Source organism: Pleurodeles waltl, chromosome 11 (genome assembly GCF_031143425.1).
Source record: "Pleurodeles waltl isolate 20211129_DDA chromosome 11, aPleWal1.hap1.20221129, whole genome shotgun sequence".
Lineage (NCBI taxonomy): Eukaryota > Metazoa > Chordata > Amphibia > Caudata > Salamandridae > Pleurodeles > Pleurodeles waltl.
Genome location: NC_090450.1, coordinates 8,557,645 through 8,574,233, shown reverse-complemented (window position 1 = coordinate 8,574,233; position 16,589 = coordinate 8,557,645). Strand labels below are relative to the sequence as shown.

Below are 16,589 nucleotides of genomic sequence, written 5' to 3'. Positions count from 1 at the left end.
AGACATATAGGTGACTTATAAGTTACTTAAGTGCAGTGTAAAATGGCTGTGAAATAACGTGGACGTTATTTCACTCAGGCTGCAGTGGCAGGCCTGTGTAAGAATTGTCAGAGCTCCCTATGGGTGGCAAAAGAAATGCTGCAGCCCATAGGGATCTCCTGGAACCCCAATACCCTGGGTACTTCTGTACCATATACTAGGGAATTATAAGGGTGTTCCAGTATGCCAATGTAAATTGGTAAAATTGGTCACTAGCCTGTTAGTGACAATTTGAAAGAAATGAGAGAGCATAACCACTGAGGTTCTGGTTAGCAGAGCCTCAGTGAGACGGTTAGGCACCACACAGGGAACACATACATATAGGCCACAAACTTATGAGCACTGGGGTCCTGACTAGCAGGGTCCCAGTGACACATAACAAACATACTGAAAACATAGGGTTTTCACTATGAGCACTGGGCCCTGGCTAGCAGGATCCTAGTGAGACAGTGAAAACACCCTGACATACACTCACAAACAGGCCAAAAGTGGGGGTAACAAGTCTAGAAAGAGGCTACTTTCTCACAGAGTGCAGTGCTCTAAGGATACTGCCTAGGCCGTAGTGAGGCGGGGTCAGTGTTCCTAGAGTGCAGTGCTCTGAGGGTGCTGCCTAGGCTGCAGTGTGGCAGATCAGTGCTCCTAGAGTGCAGTGCTTTAAGGATACTGCTTAGGCTGCAGTGTGGCGGGTCAGTGTTCCAGGAGTGCAGTGCTCTAAGGGTGCTGCATAGGCTGAGGTTTGGCAGGTCAGTGTTGCTTGAGTGCAGTGCTCTGAGGGTGCTGCCTAGGCCGCAATGTGGCAGGTCAGTGTTCCTAGAGTGAAGTGCTCTGAGGGTGCTGCCTAGGCTGCAGTGTGGCAGATCAGTCCTCCTAGAGTGCAGTGCTCTGAGGGTGCTGCCTAGGCCGCAATGTGGCAGGTCAGTGTTGCTTGAGTGCATGCTCTAAGGATACTGCCTAGGCCGTAGTGAGGCGGGGTCCGTGTTCCTAGAGTGCAGTGCTCTGAGGGTGCTGCCTAGGCTGCAGTGTGGCAGGCCAGTACTCCCAGAGTGCAGTGCTCTGAGGGTGCTGCCTAGGCTGCAGTGTGGCAGATCAGTCCTCCTAGAGTGCAGTGCTCTGAGGGTGCTGCCTAGGCCGCAATGTGGCAGGTCAGTGTTGCTTGAGTGCATGCTGTAAGGATACTGCCGAGGCCGTAGTGAGGGGGGGCCAGTGTTCCTAGAGTGCAGTGCTCTGAGGGTGCTGCCTAGGCTGCAGTGTGGCAGGCCAGTACTCCCAGAGTGCAATGCTCTAAGGTGGGTGTAATACACAGTGGTAAGGAGTATCGTTGAATATCCCGTAATGCATGCTTTAGAAGAATGATGCCCCCTATACATACTTGTTATATCTTAGAATGATCAGGTAATTTGATTTACAGGATCTTAAGACTCAAGTAGAAATATATTTTGTGATCCCCTTAGTCACAGAACGGGAGCCGTATGGTTCAGCGCTTTAAACGTGAGACAGCAGGCCTTATACTGTCTCCTCTGACTTGTAGGTGGCCAAGCTGCTGTAATAGAGATGTTACATGCATGTCTCTTGCCAGTTTATGAACGAGAGGAGCGACTTTATTTTGCACGATTGTCATCTATGAATGGCAGTGCTGGAAAGACCTTACTAGACTTCATTTGCATAATCAACATAATTTTAATAATCGGAGTAATTTTGGTAATTCTGCGTTACTCTTTGATATGGAATAATTAATAATTAATTACTGCTTGCATAATTGAGAGAAATTGTGCTGCTGTTCATGTTGTTTTGCATTTAGTGCCATTTACTTAATGCAAAATGCATCTTTGCATTCATTTTGGACACAAGGGTGCATTTTGTGGTTAAAAAAAAAATTGTGCCAAATGCCTGGAGTAAGTTTGGGAAAAATACTACCCTAAGGCCACATTCAGCGTGCGGCTGCTATTCGTGTTCTGTTGTATTTATTCCTATTTCACCGAAAAAAATGCTTCCTTGTCTCCAATTTGGCCACAAAGGAGCATTTTTGCTGTAACAATGTAGTGGTAAATACAGAATTACTCCTTCCGCATCATTCTCCATAAGCTTCTGGAATTTTTGGGTACTTCTGCATGATTATGCTGCACAGAATTACGCGAGTTACGTCCACCCCTAGTATGACCAGTTGTAATTCTTCAACTGATAGGAAGGCTCCTTCTTTATCAGTTTTAGAGGATATGTACATTCGAAGGCAAGAGCTCCCAATGCAGTCACCCGCAGTCACCTTAAGGTTTTTTGATCCTGTTCTGCATTTAGAAGGATTTCCCATTCTGAAGGCCACTAAAGGTTGTGCCGGAGATCCGATCTTTTGTTCAAAATTACTACCCCTGTTTCGTCAGCATTGAGTTTCATCTGGTTTTTGCTCACGCCAGCTCCCAGATGTAACCCAAAATATTTTTGTAACTCGTGCCGGGCAGCCATTGCGCCGTCTAGGCGGAGGAGCAAGTAATAACCATCTGCCCAGTTGTGCAACCTGCATCCTCTTGCAGCGAAGCCGATTATCAATGGCCTCATGTCGGTGGTAAACAAATGGGGCGATGTGGAGGGTCCCCGAGGGACTCCTTAATTCACTCTTAAAGCAGTTACTACAAATGGGGTAATCTAAACAGCCAGGACTCAGCCTTATTACGATCTTGGCGGAATGAATACTCAGTCACAAATGTGATGGATATCCCATCCACTATTTTATGATCTTCATAAGATATAATGGGTTTGTAACACGGCGGACGGGATATCATTAACGTTTGTGACAAAGTAACCCCGTCCCCCAGGATCATAACCAGGCCCTAAGTCTAAATAAAAAGATTGAATTCAATTTAGACCAATGACCTCAAACCCCGCAGCCCTCACAAGGACCACCACAGGTCATGATTGACTGTATCAAAGGCCGCAGATAAGTCCAGTAACACTATAGACAAGGCCAACCCTAGGCCACCAGTCTCCGTGGTATAGTATCGGCTCTATATGTAGGTTGGAGTACTGCTGCAGTACCAGATGATAACACTCGGATATTCTCGCTGATAGCGCTGCCACATTGGAACCCATGGATCTAGAGTCGAAGGCAGGTTTCATGGAACCCATGCATCCAGAGCCGAAGGCAAGACTCATGGAACCCCTGCATCCGAAGACAAAGGTAAGACTCATGGAACCCATGCGTCTGGAGTCGAAGATAAGGCTCCTGAAACCCATGCATCTGGAGTCGAAGGTAAGACTCGTGGAACCCATGGATCTAGAGTCGAAGGCAAGACTCATGGAACCCATGGATCCGGAGTCGAAGGCAAGACTCATGGAACCCATGGATCCGGAGTCGAAGGCAAGACTCATGGAACCCATGGATCCGGAGTCGAAGGCAAGACTCATGGAACCCATGGATCCGGAGTCGAAGGCAAGACTCATGGAACCCATGGATCCGGAGTCGAAGGCAAGACTCATGGAACCCATGGATCCGGAGTCGAAGGCAAGACTCATGGAACCCATGGATCCAGAGTCGAAGGCAAGACTCATGGAACCCATGGATCCGGAGTCGAAGGAACCCTTGGGTCTAAAGTCGAAGGCACGAATCATGGAACCCATGGCTCTGGAGTCGAAGGTAAGACTTATGAACCCGTGCATCTGGAGTCGAAGGTAAGCCTCGTGGAACCCGTGCATCTGGTGTTGAACACAAGACTCATGGAACCCATGAATCTGGCCTCAAATGCAAGACTCATGAAACCCACACATCCAGAGCCGAAGGCACGACTCATGGAACCCATGCATCCAGAGTCGAAGGTAAGACTCATGGAACCCATGCATCCAGAGTCCAACACAAGACTCATGGAACCCATGCGTCCGGAGTCGAACAGAAAACTCATGGAACCCATGCATTCTGAGTTAAAGGCAAGACTCATGCTGGGGTCTCTCTGTACAGAGGCGTGTCCCTCTTCAAGAAATGAATAGCAGATTTATTTACAGATATGAAAGTGAGGCATTGTGAAAAAAAGAGGTCATATCACCTACTGGGGACCAGATATGATAAAACACTGCTATAGCGCCCAGTGGTCCGTCTGTGCATTAGTGCTCTGTTGGGCATTCGGTCTTCTCTTTTGCTCTATCCGTGTTTCCAGGTCCAGTGGGCGGCCACCACATGGCATCTTTGTGGATTACTGGCAGAAGCTGGCCAGATCTAAGCAAGAGCTTCCTATTGCAGTGGGGTTCCCCCTACAACAAGGACGAGGGGAGGGGAGCGGAGGGGAGGGCAGGGCAGGTTATGTTTTTGGGCGGAAATATTGGCTTCAGAGGAAAGGGCCCTTTGTCTTGTTTGTTAGGGGTACAGGTAAATGCCCTGTATCTGTTTACTTAGTAGGAAGTTGGCTCTGTATATACTATCTCAAAGTGAGAGACAGTGTGCACATAGTCCAAAGGTTCCCCTTAGAGGTAAGATAGTGGCAAAATTAGATAATTCTAATGCTCTATTTTGAGGTAGTGTGGTCGGGCAGTAGGCTTATCAGAGGGTAGTGTTAGGCATTTGTTGTACACACACAGGGAATAAATGAGGAACACACATTCAAAGACTTAACTCCAGGCCAATAGTTTTTATATAGAAAAATATATTTTCTTAATTTATTTTTAGAACCAAAAGTTCAAGATTTGAAGTAAATACATAAAATGCAAGGTACTTCACACAGGTAAGTTAGGAACTTTGATTTAGAGCAATAACATATACAGTTTTTGTTAAAATAGCAAAAAGCTATTTTAAAAGTGGACACAGTGTAAAAATCATCAGTTCCTGGGGGAGGTAAGTAATGGCTAGTTTGTCAGGTAAGTAAGGCACTTACAAGTTGAAGTTCCTGGGCATTGGCAGCCCCCTGTCGGGGATTCAAGGCATTCCCAAAGTTACTGAACCAGCTACACAGGGTCGGTCAGGTGCAGAGGTCAAAGGAGGGCCCAAAACACATAGGTGATTATGAAGAACAGGGGTGCTCCGGTTCCAGTCTGCCTACAGGTAAGTACCTAAATCTTCGGCGGGCAGACCGGGGGGAGGGGGGTGGTTTGTAGAGCACTGGGAGGGGACACAAGTAGGCACACAAAACACACCCTCAGCGGCACACGGGCGGCCGGGTGCAGTGTGCAAAGCAGTCTTCAGGTTTTGAATAGAAATCAATGGAGGGACCCGGGGGTCACTCTAGCGGTGCACACAGGGCACAGGGGGGCTTCTCGGGCCAGCCACCAACTGGGCTAGGCAGAGGGTCACCTGGTGGTCACTCCTGCACTGAAGTTTGGTTCCTTCTGGTCCTGGGGGCTGCGGGTGCAGTGCTTGGTCCAGGCGTCAGGTTCCTTGTTACAGGCAGTCGCGGTCAGGGAGAACCTTCTGCATTCTCTCTGCATGCGTCGCTGTGAGGGTCCAGAGGGGTCGTCTCTGGTTACTTACGAGGTCGCAGTCGCCTGGGAGTCCTCCGTGTAGTGTTGGTTCTCTGGAGCTCGAGCCGGGGGTGTCGGGTGCAGAGGGTGAAGTCTCACGCTTCCGGCGGGAAGAGTGAGTTCTTTTAAAGTTGCTTCTTTGTTGCAAAGAAGTTGCTGTGGGTGAACAGTGCCGCTGTTCTCATGAGTTTCTTGGTCCTTTGGGTTTCAGGGCAGTCCTCTGAGGCTTCAGAGGTCGCTGCTCCCTGTCGGTTGTGTTGCTGTTCAGTTTTCTTTGAGTCAGGAGACAGGCCGGTAGGGCTGGGGCCCAAAGCAGTTGTCTCTGCAGGGCTTTCAGGTCAGCAGTCCTTCTGGTTTCAGGTTGCAGGAATGTGATTTCCTGGGTTCTGGGGTGCCCGTAAATACTAAATTTAGGGGTGTGTTTCAGTCTGGGGGGCAGTAGCCAATGGCTACTGTCCTGAAGGGTGGCTACACCCTCTTTGTGCCTCCTCCCTGAGGGGAGGGGGGCACATCCCTAATCCTATTGGGGGAATCCTCCAAAACCAAGATGGAGGATTTCTAAAGGCAGGGGTCACCTCAGCTCAGGACACCTTCGGGGCTGCCCTGACTGGTGGGTGAATCCTCCTTGTTTTTCTCATTATCTCCTCCAGCCTTGCCGCCAAAATTGGGGTCAGTGGCTGGAGGGGCGGGCATCTCCACTAGCTGGGATGCCCTGGGGCACTGTAACAACGGGGGTGAGCCTTTGAGGCTCACCACCAGGTGTTGGAGGTCCTGCAGGGGGAGGTGAGAAGCACCTCCACCCAGTACAGGCTTTGTTCCTGGCCACAGAGTGACAAAGGCACTCTCCCCATGTGGCCAGCAACTCGTCTGGTAGTGGCAGGCTGGCAGAAACTGGTCAGCCTAGCACTAGGAGTCAGACTGGTATTCAGGGGGCATCTCTAAGATGCCCTCTGGGTGCATTTTACAATAAATTCCACACTGGCATCAGTGTGCATTTATTGTGCTGAGAACCTTGATACCAAACTTCACAGATTTCAGTGTAGCCATTATGGTGCTGTGGAGTTCGTGTTTGACAGACCCCCAGCCATATACTCTTATGGCTACCCTGCACTTGCAAAGCCTAAGGTTTTGCTTAGGCACTGTAGGGGCATAGTGCTCATGCACATATGCTCTCACTTGTGGTATAGTGCACCTCGCCTTAGGGCTGTAAGGCCTGCTAGAGGAGTGACTTACCTATGCCACAGGCAGTGTGAGGGTGGCATGGGACCCTGAGGGGAGTGCCATGTCGACTTACTCATTTTCTCCCCACCAGCACACACCAGCTGTGAGGCAGTGTGCATGTGCTGAGTGAGGGGTCCCCAGGGTGGCATAAGACATGCTGCAGCCCTTAGAGACCTTCCCTGGCATCAGGGGCCTTGTTACCAGAGGTACCAGTTACAAGGGACTTATCTGAGTGCCAGTTCTGTGCCAACTGTGGAAACAAAGGTACAGTTCAGTTTAGGGAAAAACACTGGTGCTGGGGCCTGGTTAGCAGGGTCCCAGCACACTTTCAATCATAACTGGCATCAACATAAGGCAAAAAGTCAGGGGGTAACCACGCCAAGGAGGCATTTCCTTACAAGGGTGTAACCAACCATCTGTTGCCTTATAGCAGTGATTAAGGGTCCAGCTGGGCTTTGGGTGCCCCCCCCCCATCTTTCCATATGAAAACCACGAGACCAACCCCTTTGTCACAGATTGTGGAGTCTGCAGGTGGGATCCCCACCTAGCAGGCTCATGACGTCAGACAGGGGCAGGCAGCCAAGGGTCTGGGACCTAAGGTGTTACTGGAATCATGGAAACCAAGGTGATGAGTGGGGGGGATTGTTTATATAGCACACACTGCAGGGAGCTCCCTCGGTGGAAGCCGTGTGTAAAACATGAATGGACCTTTCCACCCGGGGCGTCTCTTGGGTGGGCTGTGTTTGTGAATACGGAGCCCACCTTGGGTTTTCAGCTTGTCCTGGGATAGACAACTTTATTTCCCACTGATGCCTAGGGATTGCACACGCTGCTCTGATTTCTACCCCAGCTTCCGTTTCTCTGCCCAAGTAAAATTAAACACATCATTCTCAAACCACTCAGGTGCCATATTTGATAAAACATATTATTTAAATAGGCTGTAATTTGGACTGTCCGAATTGTTTCAGATTTTATCAGTTGTGTTCGGCAAATCGATGCAAATTTATGCCATGTTTGTTAACATGTAACTCTTTGGATGGTCGAGAACTGTATCTGATCTTGTTGAACCCTGAACGTTGTTCTGCGAATCTCTTAGATTCAAACTGACCCTCGAAGATTACAACCCTCGTTCTTGTATCAGCGATTTCAAGAGATCCCTTCGTATCGAATAATTCCGCCAATTTACAGCCCTCCCAGAATGTGCCCTTCAGACAGTGGAGATGTCATTATGGAAATTCTCATTAAAGCCGCTGATGAATGTCCACAGAGCCTGGGTTCTGGGGCGGGCCTGGCTGTCATTGGAGAAAGAGTGAACAAGATCTGACATTGGACAAAAATATACATTGCGAGGGCTGTAGGTCAAAGTGAAATCCCCCCCACCCACAACATATGCAGTCCTTTCGCACACTATTTTAAACCTGGACGATCCTTGAAAATCAAACATCACGTTTTTATTTGTATTATCCATGTAAAGGCTGTTTTTCCTTTGTTGGAGAGAGTTGTGTTTTTAAAGCCCCCTTGTACTGCCCTTTAAACCCTCCCCCTCTCACCTGCACTGACAGATGTGCTCAGGCTGGGGTTTGACAGATGCATTTCCTATGGGAAAGGTCAGCCTGACCTTGACCAGAACAGCCATTGTCCCAGGGGCACCAATCCATAGTGCAGACCCCTCGTCTCCCCTTGGACTTCGCTGCCACGTCCGAGTCTATCTGACAGTGACCGAATCTGCTCCGAGTAGGAGTAAACTCTCGGTGGCTGCCGGGTCCTCGGACACCTCGGGCATTGATTTTCTCATAGGTGTGTGGGCAGCTTGGATTGTGTGAATTAAGTTGTGAAGCCTCTGGTGAATATCTTCTGAGAATGTGAAGAAAAACGATTGCAGCCAGTGGCAGATGTAAGCTAAGACTCAAAAAACGACAGAATGGAATGCAGTCACTTTGCTTACCACAGGGTCGGGTTTGCATGTTTCTTCAGCCATTTCCACCCCTCGCACGGTGCTGATCTGGAGGGCGTTGACTTGGTCCCCCCGCTCCCCGGGCTCTTCCAAGCGCCCCTACCTGCGCCGTTTGCCCCACAGTGGCTGTGCGCCTTGAATGGAGCCGGCCCGGGCACCTGAAACTCATCACCTGGGTTACCAGGCGACCAAGTGCAAGCTCACCAGGGGAGCCCACTCCCTAAAACCTGGGAGCCCCTGGACCCACCCAGCTCTCTGTAGCTGAACAGCGTGAGCGAAGTCTCCGTTTACTTCTGCACCAGTTTCCCCTCGGAGGCTTCTGATGTCTAAATACCTCTACACTCTCACTAGCTACTTAACTCTTTTCTGTTCCCTTTTTCTTATTTTTTCTCATGGGTGAATGCCTAGTACTTCCATTTTTAGGAGTTTTTACACATTTGTCCGCATTGTTGCCTGTCTGGTCCTTGTGCTGTGGGGTTTGGTTTCTCAGTTCTGCTTGGACACTGCAGCTCTGTTCAGTTACTTTCTTTGTATCAATAACCCTGTACACAGCTGGGTCCCAGGATTGGTGGATTCATCCACCTCCCTGCCCCACCCAAGTTTCTATGAAAGACTGTTTGTATGTTTATTGGATATAATGGAGCCGGTACCTCAATTTAACATAAAGGTTTGATGTAGGGCTGTCCACTAAAAGACAGGCGCATCAGAAAAAAAACCTGTCTGCAATTTATAATGAACCTAACATAATATCCTTGAAAAATTATCAGAAAGGTAACCTGAGACCTTATCACTTTTCTCTCTCCCATAATACCTCCTTACTGTGTTATAGAAAGGCGGCATCCACATCAAATCATTCACAAAAATCAAAGTATTCCTTCTGATTCAATTCCTCCACAGTCTTCTCCTTAATTTGAGAAGAGGGGAGTGGTCCAAAGACACACACTCACACTGGCAGTCACCCATCTGCATGCCCACTCACTCATTCATATATTCACAATTGAGCACACATACGCCCACTATTCACTAGCACATAATCACACACAAATACACCTACATTCATAAGTACTGAGACTCAACATAAGAAACCCAACTTACTGGGCCAGAGCAGGTACATCAGGTGGCAGGTGGGAAGCCTCGGTGGCTTCTGGACAATTTGGACTACTGCCTCCTCTCATTGGCTGACCTTGTTATGGGCTGACCAATGAGAGGCGGCAGCAGTCCCTTTCTCATCACAGAGTGGGATAGGGTAAGCGAGACTCCTGACCCCACCACCTTCTCTGACAAGGTGTCACTGATGAACTGTCGGTTCTGCCCTGGGCACTAAAGGGCTTAAAACTGATGCACCAGTTCCTAGTCTATCAGTAATGCACCCCCCTCGCCACATCATGCGGGGTGAGGACCTCCAAGCATTATGCCGGGCTGAGGATATTGCACCACAGGGCTGTGAAATCCTCAGCCCTGCAAAGTTCAACTTAGCCGCAGTGAATTTAGTGACTTTACAGCACATGGCTGCTTGACCTGAAGATGAGTGTTGGGCTGACCATTGCTTGTATGACAGACACTCTGTCTGCCAAAAAGAAGAGATGCACTTGCTCCCTAAATTAATAATGTGCACAACCTAAGTGCAAAGGGGCAGCACTGAACAACTCAATTACTCTTCAAGGTATTTTAAAGAAGCGCAGGTTATGATCTTCCCTGTGGTGCCATGTCAGAGCTGGCTTCTTCGCCTGAGAGTTGTCCCTGTTCCACTGAAGGATACTGAATTTGGACGTTGACCAGAGGAAGACTGCAGGTACTCTTGAAAGTTTTCTGGTCCCTTAAAAGCAGTGTTTGTTGGGTCAAGCATCACATCTAACGGCATGTGACTCCAGCATCGCTCTTTCTCCAACGCAACCATCGTCTGTAAGAAGCCCCCTTACTTTTTGCCCCTGTTTAGACTACTGATGCTGTCGTTTTTCATCTGAAAGTGCACAGAGACCTGCTTATCAGACCTCAGTGCCAGTGCTCTTTCCCTTAAATGGTACTGTGATTTGGTAAACCCAATTGGCAAGGACGTTTATCTTCCTTGTAAGGCCCTAGTAAATGGTACCCGGGCAGGGCTGGTAAAGGGGTCACTAGGGCTGCAGCACTGATTGTGCCACAATGCTTGTCCCGAGTAAAAGCAAAGCCTAAAGAGCACAAGCAGCTTTAACCATGAGCACGATTCTCATGCCGAGCATTAGCTAGCATGTACCCTGGTGGCATCCTTAGAGGATGCCCACCAAGTTGCCAGCATTCTCTTGCTTTGGCAGGCTCCGCCAAGCCATTTGCTGCCAAGACAAGAGTCTGCACTTGTGCTGTTTGTGCTAATACTTTTCCCAGGACGGAGACAAATGTCCTGGGCTTTCACTGCCATTGATATGTAATCCCTTGTTCCCCACTTGATGACAAAGCCCTTCCCACCCTGTCCAGGCTGACAGGTGGGAAAATTAGTTATTCGGGAGGTGTACACCTCCAAGAGCCTTGCCACACCTTTCGGATGGGCGAGGAGGTCTGTACAGCTGAGGAAAGGTCCTGGCATGTGGGCAAACCTTGAAATTAGGGAGTTTTGGGTAGAAAAGTGACGCACTCCCACAGAAAGTCATTATTTCAGGGGCCACTTGCTGCTGCTGGGACCAGTAGCCCTTTGCGATTCTCCCTCACACTCTTAACGCCCCCCTAAACTCCGATTTAAGGGGCTACCCTGGCACCAGAACCTCAGTTTTGACTTTGAATCAGAGAAGATGCTGTCACCGACAGCAGGACTTTGGACTCTGCTGCAGCGCAAAGAGCAGACACTTAATTGCCGCGAGGAGACCATATACTGGAACTGTGTGTTTGATGTGTGCCCGTGGCAAAAGCTTGTTGCCCCCAGCAAGAGGGTCTCCAGTGGACACCAGAAACTGAAGCAGACTCCCCTGACTGGTGGAACCAGTCACCTGCAACCTGCAGAAGAATCCTCATGCTCTGTCCCAAGAAATGCAACCCGCCAGGCCAGGCCCTTCTTGAGTATACCCAAAGAAAATCAGTGGCTTTCACCCCGGGAGTTGTAGTGAGGCTCACACCAAGTTTGTTGGCCGTTAAACAACTCCTCTTAACCTCCAGGTTACAAAATACCTGTGGATTACTTTTGCCACTGCCAAGGATTGTTGGTCACCAGCCCGGTAATTGACTCATCTCCGGACATCACCAACTCCCAGCAATAGTGACTGACATCTTCAATGACCCCACTGCTCAGATTCTGCATCCTGAAGAAGGTGCCTTCGACTAAGTGGCAAAGCATCTTTGGTGTGACTCTCTTGTGACTGACAGCTGCAAGGCCAATTCTGCCACCGAAGCTGTCAGATGTGGTGGCAGTGCCAGCTGTGGAATCCAGGTCCTGGGACCCCAAAGGCCTCTACTCTCCGAGGGAAGAGTTTAACTCCGTCTCCAAGTGTGGTTTTCCGGGATGCAGCATTTTTGATTGACATCACTAGCGGTTCCCGGTCTTTTCTGAGGATAGCAAGGCTACCTCTGCACCCGACTCCCTGGGTAAGCTAAAAAGGCACTGTCTATAGAAACTTGGTCTAGTGACCCCTCAGACTTTAACTCCAGGTGGGCTCCATGGAATTCACCCCACAAGTGACCTATTGCAGACTATGCTTTCCCCCATTGACTTCAATGGTATTTGTTTAACAACTAAAAGTGCATCTATTTTTAAACGGTTAAAACATTCACAACTCTGATTGTTTGTAAGTTATAAAGTTAATTTTGGTGTCTAAATTAAGATAAAAATCTGCTTTATTTTTCTAAATTGGTGTTGGATTTCTTTTGAGTTGTGTCAATTACGTATCATTCAAGTTGGTGTTGTAAAATGCTTTACACTTGTTCCTGTAAGTCACTTGACTTCTCTTTGCCACTGTACGAGCACTGAGCTAAGGTTTACTGGTGTGAACCCCAGGTCCACTTCTGGGTAACGTGCTAGTATTGCATCGTAAGACTCCCTAGTCATACCACATAGTACTGCCGCCTTGCTAAATCGTCCTGCTGTGTACGCCGCTGGAGATAAAGCTGTTTTCCACATCCTTGAACCTTCTGCACTCAGTGCTTTTAACCTGAACCTTCAGACAGAATACATCATGAGATTTATTTTAAAGCTTGCTATTTTGTTCCCCACTCCGGTTCCACCACTAACCTTGTGTCTGCGTGGCCACTTGAGCTCCATGCTTGACACTCCTCCACCGTGGCTTGGTGCCTGGCCTACAACAAGTTGAATTTGCAATCTCCCCCCCCACTTCCTGTCCAGGATGGATAGAGCCTCTGTCACTTGCTTTATTAAATGACAATTCTCCACACACCAGTGGGCCACCTTCTTCAACTTTCTGCCTTGAGTAACTGAGGGTGCGACCACCAGCTGTGCCCTTTCCCCGCATACATGCCACACCCGATGCTTTGCATGTGCTTTGTTGCCTGTCATTAGAACTTTACATCTTTGGAGTTAAAGCCTCACTGGGTAGCAATAGGGATGCTTTGAATCCACGTGAGACCACATTTGATGTTTAAAATAAAGGCTCCAGTTTATAGACCTAGAGGTGAAATCACATACCATTGCTACAGCATCTTGTTTGTAACGTTTAACAAATGCACAATATCAGGAGACCACCTCTGCTCTTTAAATAGTGCTTTAAATGTTGAGCAGTTTCTCTGGTCAGGACCCGCCTCTTCTGTAGAGCAGCAGCCCTTCAAGAAGTGTGCTCAAAGTATGTCTTCTCTTTCAGGAACACCACATACTGCAGCAAGGTTGCCTTTCCACTGGAGGTGCTTCAGAAAGAGCCTGGATCCTGTGCCAGCCAATGGGCAAAGCCGGAATCAATACAGTTCCCATCTGGGCATTTGGAGGTCTTGACTTGCCCAGATATAGATGGATATTATCCAGTGAATGTAACGCCCAGCGTCACCTGGTACCTGGTAAGCACAACACAAAATGATTTGTCTGCATGAGCTCCTCTCCGGGTCTCTCTCTTATAGAGGGGGGTAATACATGTAAAAACTTTCAGAAGTTTTGGTCCATCTTTGAAAAAATGGGTTGGAGAGACGATGCCATATCTATCCTGATATAAAAAAGGTAGACACTAACAAGAACCATAGTCAAAGGAAGTGCAAGTGAGAGACTTGGGCTCCCCTTATGAGTTGCCCTGTGGAGTATCCCTGTGGAGAATACCGCTCCATGCAATCGAGTGGCCCGGTGTTCCCATATGTGGTATTACCATGTGAAGGAACATCAGGCCTGGTTTTACTTGGTGTGGAAATGCACCTGGTAAAACCAGAGGTTTCCATTGAGTGTTAACACCTGTTTTGGACAGGCAGAAAATGTCCACAAACTCAGGAAAATCCCTTGGGGTTGCGCACAATAATTCCAAGTCCCGCAGGCGATTTGCCCATTGTGAGGCCAGCAGCTTGTGATGGCTTGAAGCGTGCAGAGATATCGGCTGGAACTGCTGATTCTGGCCATCTGGTAAGGAGTGACTGAGTTTTTATGGTGTGTGGGAGCTGGCAGGAAGCTTGCTAAAAGAGACAATGAGACCTTCTCTCGAGCACCTCAACGGTGCACCTGGTGCCAACTCTAACTGTGCCAGCTCCATCTGCCAAAGTGCTCCCGACTCCCAGTGTTGGTTGTTGATGACCTTCTGAACCTTGCAGAGACAAGAGCTGCCTTTTTGTGTCTGGTTAGGGAGGGTCCCCAAAGCTTCGCATTTCACAACTGCTGTTCTTGAATATGATGTAGGTTTGGGGACCTTCCCTAAGCAGGAAAAAAAAATATTTTTCCTCAGGAACCCGTTGGTGGTCATTTAACTCATTGATTAAGTTCATATTCACTGTTTGCCAGATACTGTGATCTTTAGCCCAACCCCATGGTCAATGAGATGGGCCACCATTGCTATGATGTCCCTCACTAGCAGCGTGAAGCACTCCCTCCAAAGCTCTTGACCAGAAATACTGGGGCACAATCACATCCTCAAAGGCTCTTGTCCAAACATTCCTGGTCTGTGCCATGAACCCAGATCATTATTTGCTTGTAGAGTGCCAAGAAGTAACTGAATGAAGACGGATAAATAATCCAATGTAGATTTGTGTTGCATGAGATTCCAAAGCCATGGAGATGTGTTCCTACCTCCACTCTTGGAATTTGTAAGTATGTGGTAGAAGCTTGCTCTTGTGACATTGTTTGCCAAATCTTTGCTTTCTTTGAAGAATATTGTTGCCATGGACATGATGCTCAAAAGCTTGTCCTATGACATGACTTCCCGTCTCCATGGTGCACCAGTTCTATGATGTATCTGTTTGTTCCCGTCCCAATACAACTGTTGGAACGTAACGCAGGACTCCCCTCCCCCGCTTCATGTAGTCTCCTTTGTTCTTCCTGCCTCCTAAACCTTCCTCCTGTGCTGAGCAGGGCGTCCTCCCTGCAGTCCTTGCTTCGCCTTTGCTCCTCCTCATCTTTTGACTCTTTCTTGACCCATAGCTTCCACCATGGGCACCACAACACTCCTTGCCGACCATCACTCATTGCTCATGCTGTTGCACTGGACTGTTTCCCCGTTTCAGCTCCTCATCCGTGTCCCACAGTTGGTTCCAGCCCCCTTCAGAGTCTGTCTTCTTCCCAGCCCTGGATTCCCTTTTCGCTACTTTGAGCATATTGCTTCATGCATCTGTGCTTGAGGTTAACACCTCACCGTTTTACCAGTCGTCTGCCTTCAATTGACAAGATAGTGAATTCTGGGCGTTGCTGTCTTAAATTGCTTAAGATGGACCAGTGGGGCTAGAACGCTCAACTGGGATGATGATCGGCATGAATGGTGCTAGTCCAGACCGGTCCCGTGCCAACTTCTGAAGTGTGATGTCTCCATTCACCGATTCCCTGAAAATCCATCTGACCTCTTGGTGTCCCCAGCCCACCAGGAGGTACTCATGAAATATGAAGCTCATACTATCCTCATCTAGATACTGCTCTCATTGGGGTGGCCTGTGTCTCTGCTTCAGCAGAGGTACTGCCCCACTCAACCTTGTCTTGGCTGCATGCACTCACAGCTAGAAATACTGCCCACGCAACCTTGCACGTTGCAGCCGAAACACACACATAACCAAATGAACAGGCATGGATTAGCTGAAGAGATCTGTCAAACACTACTGGACAATTGTGCAGGACTTTATTTGTCCAGTCAGTGCAGGTCCCAAATATCTATTCAATCTGGTCACTTCTTTACAGCTCAGATAGACCCTCAGATGTGGGATGATAATAAAATCTCCACTTTTCCCTCCCTCCACCCATGCCAGCTCAGGACATACCTATACACTCAATTTTCGATTGGACGAGCCAGTGCAGGCAGCATCTAAGCAGATATAAAGGGACCTGCCTAATTGTTCGAAGCTGCCAGCTACTGAAAACCATAAACTGCGCATGTGTCTCCTACACTTCATCATCCGAGACACACTATACGTTAACTGCACCTTGAGATGGAAACACTTCCCTCATAGGATCAAAACAAAAACAACATCCTTCCAACCACACGCCCTTCGTTCCTGTAGGGAAGATCTTCAGCATCCCACATAGGGGTAGTATGCGCTATATAAATGCTGCAATACAATAAAAGGCTCCTAACCTTCATGCATTTTGTGCGCATTGCTTCACGTGTATAACATTTGTCCACGTTGTCACAAAATTATCATTGCACGTGCTCCCTGCCCCCACAACTCCTCACATCCAGCACCTACAGCACCTTTTGCCATGCACTGTCCAACCCTTTGCGCATCCCTTGGCATGAAATCTGCACAAGGAAGCGCTCTAGGCGGCCACACCTAGTGCCCGGCACACACGTCATAAACGGCAGTGACTTTATCACACTGGGGCCTTGCTAAGACCCAGAGTTGATAATGGTATCCAGAC

General features: G+C 48.6%; 1 protein-coding gene across 2 annotated transcripts in view; it reads left to right on the top strand.

Moving 5' to 3' along the window:
- Positions 1-16,589, top strand: part of IL1RAP (interleukin 1 receptor accessory protein) — a 329,530-nt gene that overhangs the window by 233,438 nt on the left and 79,503 nt on the right. For both annotated transcript variants that reach the window (XM_069212783.1, XM_069212784.1), the window contains exon 4: positions 13,423-13,612. In XM_069212783.1, coding sequence (XP_069068884.1) covers positions 13,423-13,612 — 190 coding nt within the window. The remainder of the gene's footprint in view (positions 1-13,422; positions 13,613-16,589) is intronic.